This window comes from Aptenodytes patagonicus, chromosome 5 (genome assembly GCF_965638725.1).
Source record: "Aptenodytes patagonicus chromosome 5, bAptPat1.pri.cur, whole genome shotgun sequence".
NCBI lineage: Eukaryota > Metazoa > Chordata > Aves > Sphenisciformes > Spheniscidae > Aptenodytes > Aptenodytes patagonicus.
Window position 1 is genome coordinate 50,374,110 of NC_134953.1, and position 18,727 is coordinate 50,392,836.

An 18,727-nucleotide genomic window follows, 5' to 3' on the forward strand; every position below is an offset into this window, starting at 1 on the left:
TAGACCCTGCCCAAGAGCACTCTTCCACCTAATAGCACTGAAGCAGTAGTACACTGTGCCTAAACTTCCCCCTAAATACACTAAAGGAGCTCCTCTGAAAGCTGGTTGAGGAGCACCTCACATCCAGGAGCCAAGCAGAGTTCTGCTGTCTCCTCCACACTGGCACTGCACCACCAGATATAACTGAGGACAAATAAAGTCTCCAACCAGGCCAGCTCGCTGCTCCTGGCATGGGGAACACTGAGCATACCATGGCACAGCCACAGGGGAGCACGAAGCTGGGGTGCAATTCTGCACGGCTTGCATTCAGTGCCTCCCCTGGCCCCAGAAAACCTCTTTTCCAAGGCCAGAGAAAACATTGCAAGGAAAAACTCTCCCCATAGGGGAAAAAGGTTTTCCTTTGTTGCTCATCCTCTGCAAGGAAAACTTATTCATGTCTTCATATATTTTAAAGCTAGAAACGGATATTGTTGCTGAGCTCCTTCATAACTGTTACATCATTAATATACTCCCCTTCCTTTCACTTCATCACTCAATTAAAAGCCTACATTTTAGGCAAACAGTTCCAGTGGAAGGAGGCTGTTTTCAGACTAAGCCCCAGGCTCTGGGTATTTCCAGCAGAGCTCCAAAATACCATACTACCACCCACTTTGAAATGGCCTCTGGCTCTGAAGATTTAGGTAATTCAATTACACAAATGCCCCTTTTCAACAAAGTAGAGAAGCCTGTTGCCTTTCTGTATCCCCTTGCCCATGGCAATCGCTTACCACCTCTTTTCAAATGTGCTATTAGAGCTAATTACGAAAAATCAGAGAACTCAATGGCTGCAGCTTTTCAGTGACGTTAGTGAACCACCCTTTTGAAACTGCAGTACCACTGTTTAAAACAAAAAGCACAGGCGCTGGACCACTGCAGTCCAGGAGTGTGTGGTTATTCCCAGAATTAAAGCGGTTTTGAGCTAGCATGCAGCAATGAGCGGAGCCAGGCGATCTCTCCTCCTGCTCCCACGCTGTCTGTTTATCAACAAAGAGCAGTAAGTTGACTCTTGTACAGCCTCTTGATCCAGAGACTGCAAGTACTTTGACAACAGATAGTACAAAGATAACTAAAATAAGGCAGTAAAAAGTGAGTAAGGCACATCTACAGGCACAGTGAACTGGTATGACTTGCTCCAGGTCACCTAGCAGAGCACCACCGTCACCGTCTGCTTAGGGCAGCTAAATCCTTTAGCACGCTCCAAGAGAGCCAAGATGGAAGAGCATTTATTAAAAATGTAATGGAAGAGAGCATAAATCTGTCGTGCTGTTTGACTAACTGTTTAGAAGCATACTAAAACTCGGGCAATTTTAAAAAAAATTGGTCTATAACATTTCTCTCCTTCACTACCTGCTCATAACCCTCATAAACCCTAATTTATTCTTTATCTCTTATGCTGCCTGCATGTAGGTACTGCTGCAAAATTGAACAAGACAGAAAAACACCTGAAGACCTGAGCAGCAGGTGGAAATCGCAGAGGCTGCTTGCACACTGGGCTCTGGCAGAGGTGCTGCATGCAGCCTGCGAAGGGAACTTCTATCGAGAGCACATCGCTCTGAAATAACAGTGCCACTGATTCAAGTCACCAGAGGTTCCCTTACACTTAACCCACTGTTCTTTATAGCCTACGCATTAACTGATAGTGCATTTGGTAATGTATAAGAGCAGGCGCTGCGGTGTTTATGGCCTGTTAGGAAGCCAGAATTTTCCCCTCTCCTTTTTTCTTCTGGTTGCTCTTAAAATTCCTTCTGCTCTTGCTTTGGATGTGAATTCTTACAGGGTAAAGGTGAAAAAAAAAAGAGAAATAAACATTAGGTCACAAAGTCTTGAAATGTTATTGCAATTTATAAGTGGCTGAGAATAAAAATGTGTCTGCCTTCTCTAGGAACACACCTAAGCGTGAACAGAGACCTTTATAAAAAAATTCTCCTTTATTACCTTGGGGGGGGGGGGGAATCAAAGATTGATTTTCTTTTTATGGCTATTATTAACCTTTTGTTACTGGCCAAAAATAATCTGGCTACAAAATGTGCAATACATCAAAAAGAAAAAAAGAGAAGAAGAATTTAAGAGAAAACTAATGTTCAGAGAAAAAAATAAGATGACTCTCCCTTCAGCCTTCTTCTTCTAAGAGTCAGACTTTACCTTCAAAGAAATGAGACAAGTGTCAAAGAGAAGTGACTTTGCAGACTGCTGCGGCAGTACAGCACCCCAGACAGAACCATCTCCTGGGCTGCCAGGGCAAAGGGGACGGGCAGGTGTCTCATCCAACTCCTCCATGATTTCAATGCAAAGCTGTTCCCATATGTATCCGACATGTCACTCACCAGTTCTGACTGAAAGGCAATGGTCTAGTCTGACAGTGGGGCACGCAAAGCCCCCCATTTGTATTGGCTCCACCCCCCCTCTTCTATGTAAGGAAAAATTCCTGCAAAATCCATTACAATGGAAACCCCCGAGGTCTAAGCACAAAGATACGTGTCTCACCAGCTACTGTGGGGCTGTGCTTCCTAATACCCATCCCACCAGCAATTCTGCCCAGCCAAGGGCAAGAAAGACTTTTTTACAACTATTTCATGTGTGTGTAAATACCAACACAGCTATTTGTAGCCTGTGAACACTACAGGTCTGCTGAGAAGCCTGCAGATTGCAACTGTGCTTAAGGTCCACCTCTTACAAATTCCTGAAGCATCTATCGCAAGGCTGCTTAAGATCTCACTGCTAAGAGCTAGCAAATTTGTCAGCAGAGGTGTATCTATGTCCAAATGGGGCATGAGAGCAAAACCAGTGTCACGATAGTAAAGAGCAGTCAATCATAATTTGACAGAAATATGTTGGACAATTATTTCCAAACACGATCGCATTTACACAGGTCAGCCCTTAATTACAACAAGCTGACAAAACTAGGAGCGTTGACTCATGAGCACAGGCAGACTCAAGCTGGCTGGAATGAACCACTTGCAAAGCAGTTGCAGAACCAGTGCAGTTCACAGCCTGGTATATTAAGGTACCTTAAAACTGCTGCTCGTTAAGCTCAGACACTTGGGTTGCAAACTGCAGCGGCTAAAAAGCTGCTTTATGTTCAGTTAAGTCAAATTGTGCTAGAAATGGTGACCCCAAAGGGGTGAGGTGGGTATTTGGGGATGGAAATGGCATAAGCCGTTCGGCTTTCCCCTCAGTCACCACTGAGATCCTACTGTAGCTGTCACGTGCCCACCACACCGTGACCTACCCCCGCGTGGTACTCTGCCAAACACAGGCATTTATTGGATGCTTTTCTGCTAGGCAAAGTGGGATTCTTTTTCCACTAGTCCACCAAGTTCTGCTGAGAGTGTAGTGTTGCAAAAAATACATTGGAGAATGCACTTTATGTAGGAAGCTACCAAACACCTCGTATGCAGGAAATCCCTCTTGCCATCAGTACCATGAGTCACATTGGAAGCCACAACCAGGTGATCAAAACACTTTACTGCAGGGAGAAGTTTCAGCAGGAACTGAAAAAGGTCCCTTATGACTATGTATTTCATGCAACCAAATTCCATTATTTTTCCCAGGTTACCTTTTTTGGATGTTCTTCTCTGTGATAAGTGCTCTGAGAGAACTTGCTATAGAGTTTTGGAAGAATTCAGTTTCATGCGAAACATTTGGTCAGGAGCCTACGTAATGCATCGATCAAATTCAACTTTTTATTCCTTTCTTACCTGGCTGTTAACGTCAGCAGCGTGCTGTAACAGTACTGAAACCAGCTCCTTGTGTCCTCTGTCACACGCCCAGTGGAGCAGAGCCCGGCCCTGCAACATCCAGGAGAAAATTAACAAAGCCAGCAAAAAAAAGAAGCACAGAGAATCACAGTCTTGCTGTGAAGTATTGAGTACCAATAACAAAATTAACACAGACTTTTTAAAAAAACTACACTAATATGAGTATGTAACATACTATTGCTCCTGATTTGGACTTATGGAATAACGCTAGAAATGTTAAAAGTGACACATAGTTGAATTTTTCATTAACTTAGCATCAAACCCACAAGCCAGCAAAAATTTAGAGGGGAAAAGCAGCAAAGCATGAAAAGCAGGAGCCATGACATGATTTGTTTTCCTATATAGATTTGGGATTTTGACACCTCTGACTTTTTTGGGAGCAACGACTTACACAGTAAGGGTGAGATTTTCCATGCTGCCTAAGTCACTCAAACACAAAGTCCCCAAAAGCTCATTCCTCTGGCAGGTCCGAAACACTCAACTTATGGGCCCCGCCTCTGCTGCAATAGGAGGTTAAAACTGGGTGTCTGGGCAGGCATCACCCACAACCGTCCCCCTCTCAGCTCGGCAACACGGGCTGCTGCTTCCATGCCTCCAGCCCCTCCCAAACCTCCACAGTTTTCTTCCCATCCCCTTTCTACAGGTCTCTGCACACTTGAAGTCTCTCTGCATGTCTCTGCCACCACAGGAGGGGATGCAAATAGAAGTTCAGATCTTCCTGCCTGTCAAGGACATGGGAAGTAGCTTAGGACCCCTCTGAGGGCTGACACGTACATCTGAAAACCCAGCTGGCCTTGGAAAGGGCTATGGAAGCAGTGAAGCGAAGCCAAGCTTTCTGGGTCGGGTTCATGGGTGCTGCCCTGATTCTGGGCTACAACAGCCAAGCCTGTGAAAGGTAATACTTGTTTTTGCAACAGGACATCACAGCAGAGCTGTGATACAGTTTCACACACTTTAACAGCCCTGCGCTGGGGCTGGAGTGCTTTTCCTACAATGCAAAAACGCATTCAAAGCGGTAACAGAGCCTTTTGACAAGCAGCTCTAAGACATTTTCTATGAACTATAGAAGATTTTTTATATCGGCAGCCCCAAAGAGAAAGGTAGCTCAAGGTAGTTTGAGATGGAAGGTTTTCTCCTTTGTTTACTTAGTAAATTAGACTTACTGTTAGTATCAGTCTCTCCTGATTTAGGACAGCATGTGGCACGCTTGCAGGGGATTCCTTGGAAATCACCCTGCAGATAACCGAGAAATCATCCCCCACGCTGTGACACCGTCAGACTGACCTGTGTTTTCCAGTATGCTACACAAAACAGTCACAGACCTTCACAGATGAAATCAGTTACATTAGCCCATGCCTGGTTATAAATCTCTCGACAGAGCAGTGAGGAACAAGGTGAGCAACTCATTTATCTGCTAATGGGAACTGTGAGCCAAATTTCCTGACCACGGTGCCAAAACAGCAGGAGGGGCAGAAGACACCTGCAACCGAAGCTCACAGCTCACACTGCTTCTGCTGGATATTCTTGGGCAGGGCAGCAGAGGTAAAACATGATTTTGAGTAAGGAAATGCGATCTCGGACACAAGGCATTAAGCTTTTTAACACACTTTTTGACCCAGCAAGTAATTAATTTTTGTAACACATAATTTTAATGTTACACTAATTAACCTTGAATTAGAATGAATTTTCTGACAATGACTTTCTATGGAAGTACTGATGACATCCATGGGCCATTTAATGATCAATGTTCTTGCACTCAACACCACTATCAAACTCTAAAAGGGAGGAAGAGTGCAATTTAAAACAATTGGTAAACATGGAAGGATCTTTAATTCATGTTTAGTACTCTTAACTCATCTCTGGACTGGTAATTACTTAAGACTTAGGATTTCAGTTGGACAAATACCAACTTTTTTTGTGCCACAGATGTTTATTTCAAAAGAAAGAAGCACTATCTGCGATATGCACAATAGCAATAAATACTTCAACAGATTATTTCAGTTTCTTTATATATGTGTAGAGGAATAATATTGTAATTACACAAGTGTAATTATTGTACAATTACATGACAAAATAAAGGCATTTCTATCCTTTATATCAAAATTCACGTTACAGATTAGTAACATATATGTTGGTTTGCATTTGTCTCTGGATAAGCAGAATCTCATTTTATTGGTGCTGAACTTGGCTGAGACCAATAAAGGAAAACCAACAGTTTGGGAGAGATAGTGCTGCCAATTCTGTCAGCTCAGGGGTACTGCAGCACTGTGCAGCTGGTCCCTTCCCATGACACTGGAAGGCTGGTTCTGCTGCAAATGTTGCCTTTTGAACAAGACAAGAAACTCAAGCCTGATCATCTACAGTCATTAAAAATCTCCTTGTGCTATTTGCAGGAGTATGGATTTCAAGTCTTGGGCCAATTCCACTTTGGGTAATTACACTCTGCTTACCTATATATTTTCTCTGTAATTCTAAGTGGATACAATATTTTCCAATTAGTGCCTTAAATGGCTCTGCATTGTAATTGCGCACTATTAAAAAGCTGACACGTTCCACCCAAGAAATGTCTGCATCCTTGCAGCATGCTACGCTGTAAACTCAGGGTGTAAGAGACTTTGGAGACCTTCTGTGCAAGCGTACACTGTTTGATGTGGAAGTAAGAATACCTGCAGAAGAATCTCAACCTACTTACTGTATAACAAAAGGCATTACTAAGAAACTTGTATTTAAAACAAGATAATATTCACTACTGTTTGCATACTATCAGGCAAATTAAAATCAGGAGTTCTAGCTAATGTACTTAAGCAGCTATACAGCTACAAAGTCCACTTGTTTCCCATGTCTTCCTTAAAACAAACCTTAGCGATAAAACAAACTGAATGTACAATCCAACTCTATGTATAGCATGGATATCACCTATGCATGTTGAAAAATTCTTTAGTCCACACAGCTGCTGCTTTATATCAGCATATAACATGTATTTGTGTGTTTAAATAACATGGCAGAAATCTTAAGAGCCACAGATTGAGCTTTCCCAAAACACTTCCCATATGACTATTTCATCAAGCAGTGAGAGACTCAAAGCAACACGAATAATTTCATATAGGAAAGCACTGCAGTAGTGAGGTCTTGACTAAATGCAATCAAACATCAAGGTACTCCCTTCCATGCAATTCAAACACCCAACAGTTGTTGCAGAAGTTACTTGAGAGGATGCATTTTCCCCTGCCTTTGAAGTATTTAATTAAAAAAAAGCATAAAAATAGCCCCAGTGCACTAACCCTGCCTCTTAAATCTTCTGTGCTTTGCTTGGATAACCGCTGCCAGCTTGGCCAGCTTCTGCAGCAGTTTCTCAAGCCAACAGCACATCAATTTTGCTCAGCTCCAAGTCACACGGTGTTCACAAACAAAGCACAGGACAGGGATTTGTCTCAGATATACCGAGTCTCAGCAGACAAACGGATGGGAATGATTTTCACATCAATTAGCCAGTGCAGAGAAAGAGGAAAACAAAGCCAAACTGAATGGATGTGCTACAATATTAAGCTATACTTCTAGGCATGATGTTTGCAGTTGTAATGGCTGTATAGCAATGAGGGCCCCTCTAACTTGTGGCAAGTGTTTTATTACCAGTAATTAAGAGGAGATACATAGAGAACGGCCGCATCCCCCCATGGTAGCAAAAACAGTGAATGGAAGGGCCGTTGTTGCAATTATACGGGTAAACTTCACATTTGATTTAGAAGTCAATCACTTTCAGAGCTCTGAAACATTTGGGGAAGTTTTTCTAATGGGAGTAAGCCTGTAAATCCAGAAGTATGTGATCCTTCTTCAAACCCATTTTTTTCCCCTGTCCTTTCCTTGGCAAGCTGGCACCAATTTGGCACTTGCTGTCTCAAAAGCACGAGGATCGGGGACTAAGCGAGCATCATTTCAGATGCCTTTCATTAAAGTTTTGGCAAGGGCTTAAATACTGCACACAGGTAACATGTTTGCTTACTGGGATTTCTCCAACAATTAAAAAAAAATTCTCTATCTACAACCTCCACAGCCCTTGGCACAAATTACAAAAGCAACTCATCTATGCCTTTGAGCAGTTTCTGGTTTGTTAAAAGTTGAAGAAATATTGTTCTCAAAAAGGCAGCAAGCAATCCACACTACCAGGATGTGCCTGTGGCGACTTCACAGCCATAGTCCATTTCTTATTTCATTAGTCCTGCTGACATACATAAGAGAAACGGGTTGTTACAGTCTGTGCTACTTCTAAGTGAATGCAAGCTATTCTGTTGAACTCTGGGCAATTTAGATACAGTAAATGGAAGCTTATACATGATTACTGTCATTAGATTCTTTGTTTAATTCTAAATTGAAGTTTATTATATCCAAACTGTTAGCAGGTATGCTAACATGCTGTACATGAAGACCTTTATTTCTTGTAGGAAGACGACCACTTATGCTTCAAAAGTTGCCAAGTGCATCTATCTAAACCCCAGGGACTTCTATTGTCCTTTCTGAAATCCTTTTGCTTCAAGTAAGTTGGCTTGTCCCCATTTTACATTTTTATTCTTGATTTCTTTTCTCCTTTCGCTAACTTATTTCAGGCTTGCACAAAATGGGGGGATACAATTAGATACAGTATTAACGCATCACATAGAAATAAAATCTAAACACCTTACAACCTCAGTCAAGTCTTTATTGTACAAGGAAAGGCTGAGCCTAGCGTCTTTGCAGTTTAGCATGAGCTATTTGGTGCTTCAGTAGATTTTGTTTCGTAACAAGTTAACTCTTTGTATGTATCCCTGCTGCCATTTTAAATTTATATGCATTTAAATCAAAGGATTGACAGCGTGAGTTATGTTCAGAGGGCTAGGAGAGGCATCTTTTGGATATGGCAGGATGTATTTCTACAGTAACACTAAAATAGTTAATAAAAGTGACAAGTTTATGCTTGCATACACTTCACTCTACCAAAGGCTCAGTCTGGGTTATCTCCAGTCTAAAATGGGTTCTAAAACTTCAATCAACCTGCACGATATTGGAAAATAAGCTACCCTCCAGATTGTGAAGACCACGGTTGGATATCGAACAACACTGGTAATGGTTTCAGCTCCTTAACATAACATGAAATAAATATTTCTTTCAGATTTTTCTTTTTGGTATGCTAACTTTTTTTGTTTGGTTGGTTTTTTTACACCAGTTAGAGTCAAGCCTAAGGAAGCCAGCACTTGTCAAAAAAAAGGTTCTTACTTCCCTGTTTGAGCATTTGCTGGGGTAAGCCAAAAATCACTGAGGCTGTGAGAATTTCATCTATGGGGGAATTTTGCACCAGTGGGAATCTTCCCATGAGCCCTTCACAGGTAGGCAGGGTTTTCAGCTCCTATCTGTGCTGAAGCAATTCCATACTCTGCAGTAGTCATGTGCTAATACCCACTAGTTCAGAAATAGGTCTTCTCTTACATCAGAGACTCATGGATAATACCCAAAGAGGATGTCACCTAGCAGTTTTCAGATCTGGCTTTAAACATTTATGTCGTTAGAGCACAAAAATATTTCAGCCATCTTTCACCAAATATTTTGATTTTTTTAAAAAACAAAATTTCTTTGGCTGAAAACAAGCACATTTGTTGCTTGAACACAAAGGAAGGTATGAGCTTCTGATCCCTGCTAACTATGAAAGAGCATCTTGCCAGTGGACGTGAAGCAATGCTAACAGGATGTTATTATACACTTATTGCAAGTGTGTAATCCCAAAAACGAGCTTTTATTAATGAAAGGACTCCAGCCGTGTTCTGTGGGACTGCCCTGGACATTTACTTCTGTAACCTGGGATCGGAAGAAGGAGGGATGGAGCTCAGTAATGGCGCTGTTGCAGTGACTATGTGGCACATGACAGTTTCAGTTCATTGAATTTATGATGTGAAATTCCAACCCTGATCGTGAACACCCTCCCTCCTCTCCTCTGAAAATTAATTCACATGAATTCCTGATTAATAATAAAAGGCCCTGCCATCAGCATTCAGAGCCCCAGCCGGGGCTGTCATGGCTCAGAGGGCAGAAATCTGCTTAGAGCTACAGAAGAACCCAACTGAATTTGTGGCGTCTCAGTCTATGAATGTGTAAGCACTTCATCTGTTCACCAAAACACAATGTGCTGGAAAGCAGCGGGCAAAAGTAGCTGTACATACAGTGGACCACGAGCAGGGCTAGGTGGCAGTATGCAAGCATCAAAACCAAGGTGATAAAGCTACACTTCCTGACGGATGAACAGGAAACTGTCCACATCAGGTGTTTACTTTTACCAAGAAAAGGATCAAGCCAATTCACAATTTTAGACACTTAACCCTTTTCTTGAGGTTTCTGGCAATGCCTGTATTATCTCCCTATGGGGAAATGGTGTTTTGAGTCTGATGAGCAGAGAAAGACTGGACGATGTCACTGTTTTTGTGAAGCTGGAAAGCCAGTGTCACTCATTTACCCTCCACCTGGGAACAATGAAAAGCTGATGGCATGGCAGAAATCCTGCTTCACCTGTGAACAGAGTTTATTGGTCAAAAAAGCCATTTCCCTCACTTCCTACTTCTATTTGACCACATTTAGTGTACAAGGTGGGGAAAGGGGAGTATTCAGAAGATCTTGTTCTGCAAGTGGCTGCTGGTGTTGCTGAAAATAACATAGAAAGTAAGTTTCTCATATGCTACAGCATCACAGTTAGTACATCCACACTACTAGAAATCCAGTGGAAAGCTATTTTCAAATAGATTATCCCTGTCTCAGTGACCAAGTGTTTGTCCAACTGTTGTAGTACCTTGTTATAACAATCCTAACCAGGGAATTTTGAAAAGGAGTGGCACTGAACTAATACACCCAACAGTTAACAGATTGATGGTCTTTATCTTTTTCTCCATACCTCCTCATCTGTGACATTCACATCCACTTTCTTTGATCGAATGGCTTTGGTTACATAGTCAATGTTGTTTTCTCTGCAGTAATCAAAAATGTTCTTGTCCTCTTCCCTATTCAGGAAACAAAAGCAAAAGAAGCACCGTGTTACTGCACAACACAAAGGCCGCATGCACATCATATGCTCTAGCTTTGCTAGAGACATTTCAATAGTATCACTGGACTGAAACAGACGCCTAGTATTGCACATGCAGAATAATACTTTTTTTCCAAGGTAAGAGACAGACGATCCTGCTTCCTAGAAAACAAAGGTTGTTTTTAACAATATTATGCCAGGGCAAAAGTCAGCTTACTCCTCTGAACTGGCACAGGAAGTCTATACAGTTAGCCAGCAAAAACCACGTTCAAGTCCTGGTATAAGCCACTGCAATCCCACAGAAGATAAAAGGCTAAAGCTGCTCTTCTCCCTGCTATACAAACTTATAACAGCCACTCTGGGTCAGACCAAAGGCCCTTCCACTGCCATCCATCTCAGACAGTGGCCACTAAAGGTGGCTTGGAGAGAAAAAAGCGGAAGAAACAGGACACATGCAAAGCAATCTGTCCCCGGTTAGATCTTTCCAGCTTCAGAAACTCAGTGGCTTAAGGATTTCTGTAGCTAGAGGCTGCATCCAGATGAGCATATTTATCAGTCTTTTCCAGGACCTTTTTCCGCTCTATTCTGCTTTAACCCATTCATACAAGAGGCCTCTCTAAAGGAACAGCTCTACAACTTAGTATTCTGTGTGTGAAGGGGTCAACAGTGGGCAAGTACTTTATTTGGTGGCTTTAAAGCAGGTGCCTGACATTACTGGGCACTCTGGTAAGTAATTGTTCAGGGATTTGTGAAATCTTCAGTGTTTGTCTTGGAACCTGGTCACAGGGTTTGGTTGGTTTTATTTCTTTATTTACCAGCCTGCAAATGACCCCATTGCACTCCTTTTTGTATTGATGGTGTTAAGAAAAAGCTTGACAATGATCTCTGCTCAGAGCAGCAGGCTGGCGTATGCAGAAGGACCAGCACGTGTCTGTGCCAGGATGCCAGTGCGTGCTCGCTTAGGCCTGCTTGCAGGCAGAAAGATCAACAAGTTGTGGTGTCACAGGTGCTTGAGTTATAGCTATAGCTTCTTCTAGAGCTAAAAGCAGTACCCTGGCTTCAGACACCTCAAAACTTCTGTTCTTACCAGCCAAACAGAACCTCTAATGAAGCTAAGACATTTCACAGGTTCTTAAAACATTACAAAAGAGCTTTGTATGAGTGACTGGAGCTACAGTGCTTCGTGGCAGTTAAAAAAGCAAATGTTAGGAATCTTTAGCAAAGGGACAGAGCAGAATGAAGACATTTTTATCTTGCTGTATAAATCTGCACTCATGTATCTAATGACGAATTACTGACTCCAGTATTGCTGAGAAAGTACAACTCTCCTACTGTCCATGCTGGTATGCCAGTGAAAAGTTACTTACTCCAACAAAGATGATTTTTCTATGGAAAGGGGGCTACGCCGTACTAGCATGAAGCACCTTTACAATAATACCTTTAGGTACAGATATACTGATACAACTCTGTTCCTAGTGAGGAGTAAAGAAAAGACGTCATTGGTTTTCTAGAAGTAAGCCAGAAGTCCACATACTACCCTCTCTTTTTAGCTTCCAGATGAAAACTATGGCTCAAATGAACCCACCAGCGTTGCTATGGGACTTGGCAGTTTCACAAGAGTTAAACACAAAGTAGTTGCCTCTCATGACATCCCCAGTTTTCAATCACCTCAACTTAAGATAGTCTGGATGTTCAGCAGAACTCAGACCTGACAGCCTCAAAGGAAATTCCTCATGAAAGTGGGAGGATGCTGGAGCAGGTCAGACCCACTAGGGAGGTCGTTCTGCTGTGGGCCTTTTGGGCAGGAGAACAGCCTCCGCAATGCCACAGGGCAGTTTGAGAAGAACTGATTCCCTGGTGCTAAAAGGCAACAGTACTCCTCCCATTCATCTGCACTGCTCTTGAACCTTGCAGGCTGAAGAACGTCAGAGCAAGGAAAAGTAAAATCTAAACGTTATTTGCATTTGAGCAATGGGTTACAAGGAAAAGTGATGCTCTTTGACCTGTAGTCCCAACAAAAATGAAAATACCAATGTCACCAAGACCATGCCCTCTGCTCCCATCAGGACAGGAAGAGCTCTGTGACAACTTTGACTTCCAGTCTTATTATTACACACCTGGCTTACTAAGTTACACTCTGTTCTTCAGACCTCAAGCATTTTCCTTCCTCAGTGCCAGTAAAAGGTGGGGAAAAAAGTGCTGATATTCAGCTCCTGCAGTAAAGTGCTGCTTTCTCCAGAGAAGTCACTTCCTCTGACCTCTCTCTCATGTTGCTCCTTTAGTAACACCGTTCTGCACAACACCCCTATTCTTTGTACACAAGCAGTCCTTCCTCATAGCTGACCTGCACCTTTCTAGCAAAGAGCTGGGTGCTGCACAAGATTTCACGCTCCATGTATAGGCTTAGGGACATTACAGAAGTCTTCCAGTTTCTTAACTCTCATTTGCTGGAGGTCTTGTCTGTACACTACACAAGCTCCTGGGAAACAGATCACTGCATGCTTTAGAGGCAATTACTTTGAATTCTGGGGAAAAAAGAATCTCATGGTGAGATTAGAAAAGGCAAAAGCTTATATTGCTCGAGATGGAGCTTGACAGATTCATGATGGAGGTTATGAAACATGCCTGCCCCTACTAACAAAGGGCTGATTTGATATGCTGGGAAGTCCCTCCAGTCCTACCTTGTTAGTCCAACCTCTCAAACACACCCTTGCCTGCTGAAAGCAGCCTTTTGGGTGAAGCTGCTATTCAGACAACACTGTACAGTAACTTGGTTCCAGCAGCTTTTTCCCCATTGCACAGCCACACACACTTCATTTATTACAGATCACTTTCTTCTGTAACACCAAAGCAGAGCCCAGTCTCTCCTTGCTAGGGAAGTCCACAACCATCCTCAGTTACTCCTGGATGATTTTCCATGTCACAGCCACGAACTCAGGCTGTGCCCTCCGTCCCTGGCAGTGATGCCACCCAGTCAGCCTGGGTGCCAGCATTTCTGCATGCTGCAGAGCCTGGGCAGCTCAGTCATGGCTGCACCTCACACGGCAGCACCAGAGGTACCAGCAGAGCAGAAGGTACGTGGCAATGATAAAACAACCACGCTCCATGGGAAGCATGCTGCAGGGTCTGCACCAGCGGAGAAAAGGCACATTAATACTGACATAGCAAAACCAGGCAATCTTCCTACCACAGTCTCCAGACAAGACTTCTACAGTCTTTTCCCGAGAATATTATTGTCTGTAAGGGGGAAAATGACCCGACACAGCTATTTGGACACAATTTAGCTTTTCTGGAATAACCACCTCTGCAAATGCTCTATATAACCCCCTTCCAAAAAACCTCACTTTTCTTTTAGAAGTCTCCACAATGGAATTAATCTAGAATAGCAATTTCCCCACCTGAAGATAAGGTTTTGGGAAATTTCATCTTTCTACTCTGCATTTATTTCTCAAGCTTTAAACCATTCCTCTGCCCTTGATGCCCCCTTTAAAAAAAAAATTAGCATATATTATCTCCAACTTTTCTACAAATATTAACAACGAGAAATGAGCCCTTTCCTGAATAGATTTGAGGGAAGTCCATACAGTTGTAACGAAGACATTTTACCTGCAAACAAAATAGTCACGTGAAGCTGTCTGCACTCCAGACATTTAAAACAATTTGCTCTAGTCGCATGCCAAAACTAGAAAGGGAAACTGAGAAAAGAGCTCAGAGGAGTTAAAACCAGATTTTTGGAGGGACCAATACTACGGAAAAAGCTCCACTTGAATGGTGTGAATGGAATAAAGACAGGTTACTGTTATTTGCTGACTTTGCATTCAAAACCACACAGGACAAATAAGAAACATAGCTTGAAAACCTTGCAACGCAGGTTTCCCCCCGGCTTTATTTCACATGTGTGTATGTGCACATACTGAATAATCCCTCCACTGCAGCAGCTACAAGAAAACAAAAAGGATGCAGCGTTTTTTATCAGACCAGTTCCTAGCAGGAATTTGCACTCCACATAAAACTGGTAAGAGTCAGCAGCAAGGCCCAGAAACTGGCAGAAACAGTCTGAAACCAGACAGAAGCACATCAGAAATACAAAAGTAAGCAACACTGCAAAGACATTGCTCAGATAATATTGGGGGGGGAACCCATAGCATTTCTATCAGTATTTTCAGAAAATCTCAATTTAAGTAAAAATACAGCATTTGAGACATCTTCAGATGGGAAAGACCATGAAAACTCAACCTAATGGAGATGTGCACAATTATTTAAAACCTGTAGCTAAAAGGAAGACTCAGATGCAGTTTTGTTGCCATGTCAAATTGTGTGATATACAAGCACCGGCTCTTTTTGTTGAGCTAAAAAGGAGTCTTCAAGTCAGCGACCACTTGACTGTCAGTACCAGCAGTGAATGTGTTTACATCTATTTCCTTTGGATGGCCAGAAGGGTTTCTCTTCTCCCTTGCCGACACATGTTCAACCCCCAAAGCTATTTTCTCCTGCTCTTCCCCATCCCCAGTAAGAGATGCTAACTCTGATTCAACGTTGAGCTGAAGCATATCTGTTGCCTGCAGGTAACACATGGGCAGCTTTTTCCATCCTTGAATAAAAGGATGTGGAAGGACTTAAGTCATCTCTTCCCAGGCTTGGAAGGCTTCACAAGCCTTCTTCATAAGCTGACCAAAACACATGTGTTGAGCCAACAGTTTTTAAAAAGCTCATGGAAAAGATCTGCTGCTGGTTCATCAGGCTTCACTTCCTTCTCACCTTGAGTGCTGTAAACCTCCTTGCTTTCTAAACAGCCACCGAGACTGCCATGAAAAAGGGCACAGAAGAGACTTGAAATTCAGATATTCTACTCCCTCACAGAAAGCACCCTCCAAGGTTTGCCCCGTCCCCCTTCCTCCCCCCCTCACAGGTTACCTCCAACACAAAGCTCTGGGCAGAGGGCTGCGATCGGGTGTTACTTTGGGCGTCCTATCCCCTCTTCCCGGGGCTGATCCAAGTCATGTCCCAGTGGACTTGCTGCGGAGCGGCCCTGGGTGCCGCTAACAGGTGGCTTTGCCCTTCTGCTTGGCACGGCGCTGCCGAGCGAGCAGGAGCGCAGCAGAGCAGAGCAGGCGGCGCACGGGGAGCTGAGAGACACTCGCAACACTTACTGTTTATGTCAAGGCCCTCGGCCCCCAAGGGACCCATTTTCACATAATCTATAATTATCTCTTCGCTTTAATCGCCTCGTCACTTCTGAGGCTCTCCTGGGCACAGGAAGAGGAAAAGCTCATTAACTGAACCTTTTCTCCTCTCTCCAGCCACCCATAGCTTTTAATTGCTTGGTGTTGTTATTATCTATCAGTGCAACTGGGATCATTTTCATAAGAAAGGGTGGTGGGAGGGAGGGAGGCAGGAGTGGGTCCCTGAGGTATGCACCACAGACAAACCTTTGCTTTCTCAATTATTTATGCCAGCTGAGGTTTTACAAGCTGAATAAATCCATAACTCAAGTTTATTTTGAACCGGCAGGCTGTCCCGGGGGAAGTGTTGCCCACTTGCCGGCACACTCGCGTGCCGTCCTCCGAGAGCAGACGGGACATAGCGAGACATGTGTCATCCAATTCCCCACCTATCGCCACACTGCTGCACGCACTCTGGTAGATTAGCAGCAGCACCGGAGAGGAGGTAGCCGTGAAAACCCCAAATAGGAGCCGCCAACGAAGGATGCGCTCTCCCAAAGGAAAGGCAGGCCTGAGCCAAGCCGCCCCTTTGCACAACAAAGCAAAGCCCCAAGGGTCACCGCTCTGGGGACAATAAAAAAGGGGGGGAAGCAATAAACTTGGCAATCATCTTGAAGTCAGAGACTTGCCCACTAAACATCACCAGAAGAGCATCCATTTCTAAATAACACTGACCTGAAAAAAACCCAAACCCCAGCTGCCTGGACCCGCAGGTGTTTTGTTTGAGACGTGCCACGGCTGAGCACGCCGCGGGCTGCTTGGGCTCCGCACAACCAGGAAAGCTCTTCCGCAGGGATTGCACAGCCCAGCATTTATGCAAGCAACAGACATCTGTGGCGCAGCCACCCAAACACATGCACAATACCAGCATGAGCCCGTAATTCCCAACATGGCAAGGATGCCAGCTCCCACATCTCTGCAGCTTTGCTCTCATTTCCAGTGCCAGTGTTCCCGAAAGTGGGGCTGGAGGGAAAGAACAAAACCCCAACCATGCTCCAGCGCGCTGGGCTCGTCTCAAAAGCTGTTGCTGCTCCGAAGCAGCATCCTTGCAATGGATGCTGGAAGCAGCTCTTTAAAATTCAGCAGCCTTTGTGCCTGACCACACGCAGCGACCTCTGGTATTTTCTGCCAAAACAGTTCATTTGTCTCGCACAACAACTAATCAATTCCCGAGGCCATCCATCACGGGGGCTCGCGTGAGCCGGCCCGGCAGTGGGGCCAGATGGCAGCTGCGTTAGTGGGATTAATACAATTCTGATAGATTACACGACATCAGGCAGGCTCCTGAATATGAGGGGTGCCTGCTCCGCACCCCAATCCTAAATGGAACCCCACTCACGACTGGGGCCGCTCCCAAGCATTACGGGAAAGGGTGGAAGTTTCTACCAGGAAAGGGCTTCTTCACCATCCCTCGGGATGGCAGAAGTGTAAAGCATAGCTCAGGGAGGCCTCTGTGCCGACCGGCAGATGTCATTCCCATCCTGGCATGCCGAGGCCATGTGGAAGCAGCCCATGCAGAGTGCAGGAGGGCTCCTCCAGTGGAAGTGGAAAGGGACATGGTCATTTGACAACATTGTTTTGCATTCTCCATCTGCCAAGTCAATGCTTTCGTTTGCTGGAAACACTTATAAACTGCCTCCCCCTCGTCCCCACTTCAAAAAAATATTGAAAAATAACTTTAAAGTTGAATTTCCAATGCTACGGTATTTTTGGCATCTCCCTCAGTTTGTGTCTTAGATTAGATTTATATTGGTGACACATCAGTCAACCTCATCTCACTGCTCATTTCCCAGGTTTGCGAAACTGTAATTACAGCTATTTGATCATGAAAGAGCTCAACTACTACTGCTTTTGTTCTGGTAATAAGACCAGAAAAGAGACATAAAGCTTTATGTAGCAGTAAAAAAACCCCACCACTATACCCAGCCTGAAATCACAGATAATTTCTAAATCCTTCCTTCCAGGGGAACCTCCAAGTCCCATCATCAGTCACCAGCACACGCTATTTTTATGTAATGCCCAACGTGAGATAAGTGATTTGCAGAGAAACACAGAGGCAGAGCACTATGCTAATACATTCTGCAACTGCTCCCCATTAGTCACTGGGGGTACTTGAGCTCTTTATTGCCAGGGTTTATTAACAACTCCTAATTGATGACCAGTGCCCAGCACCCCAAAGTAAATAACTGCTATGCCTCATTAGCTCAAGAGACCTTCTCCTGATTTGAGGATTGATCTATGAACACACAAATTGCACTGATTTAACTGAATCTCTTTCTAAATTGATTTAATTAGATCAGTATAACCTGTTTCTATGGATGCTTTTGAATTTATTTGAAATCAGTGCAACGTACTTCTGTGAGCCAGACTGACCATTTTTGTCTTGTTTTCAAAGCAGAAACATTTGAGATAATTAGTGATAAGGCAAAATCAGCCCTGGCGCCATCCCAGTTCCTCCACCTTCTGATCCACCTGACTTTAAGGTAGGGTATGGTAACTCCACTTTGTCCAACATTTTCAGATTTGCACTCTAAAACCCAAGCATTTCGTTCCACAAAAGAAATGTAAGCATTATTTATGCATAATTTTAGACACTCACCTTGAAAGCAATGGCATTGCTGCTTTGCTTGGTAATTTACTGCTGATGGTAAACTAGTAGTTTACACGGAAAA

At 43.6% G+C, this 18,727-nt stretch overlaps 1 protein-coding gene across 3 annotated transcripts in view; it reads right to left on the minus strand.

Moving 5' to 3' along the window:
* ACBD6 (acyl-CoA binding domain containing 6) overlaps positions 1–18,727 on the minus strand; it is a 91,743-nt gene that overhangs the window by 42,055 nt on the left and 30,961 nt on the right. For all 3 annotated transcript variants that reach the window (XM_076339689.1, XM_076339691.1, XM_076339690.1), the window contains exons 5-6: positions 10,705–10,810; positions 3,738–3,827 (exon numbers count right to left, since the gene is read on the minus strand). In XM_076339689.1, the coding sequence (XP_076195804.1) occupies positions 3,738–3,827; positions 10,705–10,810 (196 nt within the window). The remainder of the gene's footprint in view (positions 1–3,737; positions 3,828–10,704; positions 10,811–18,727) is intronic.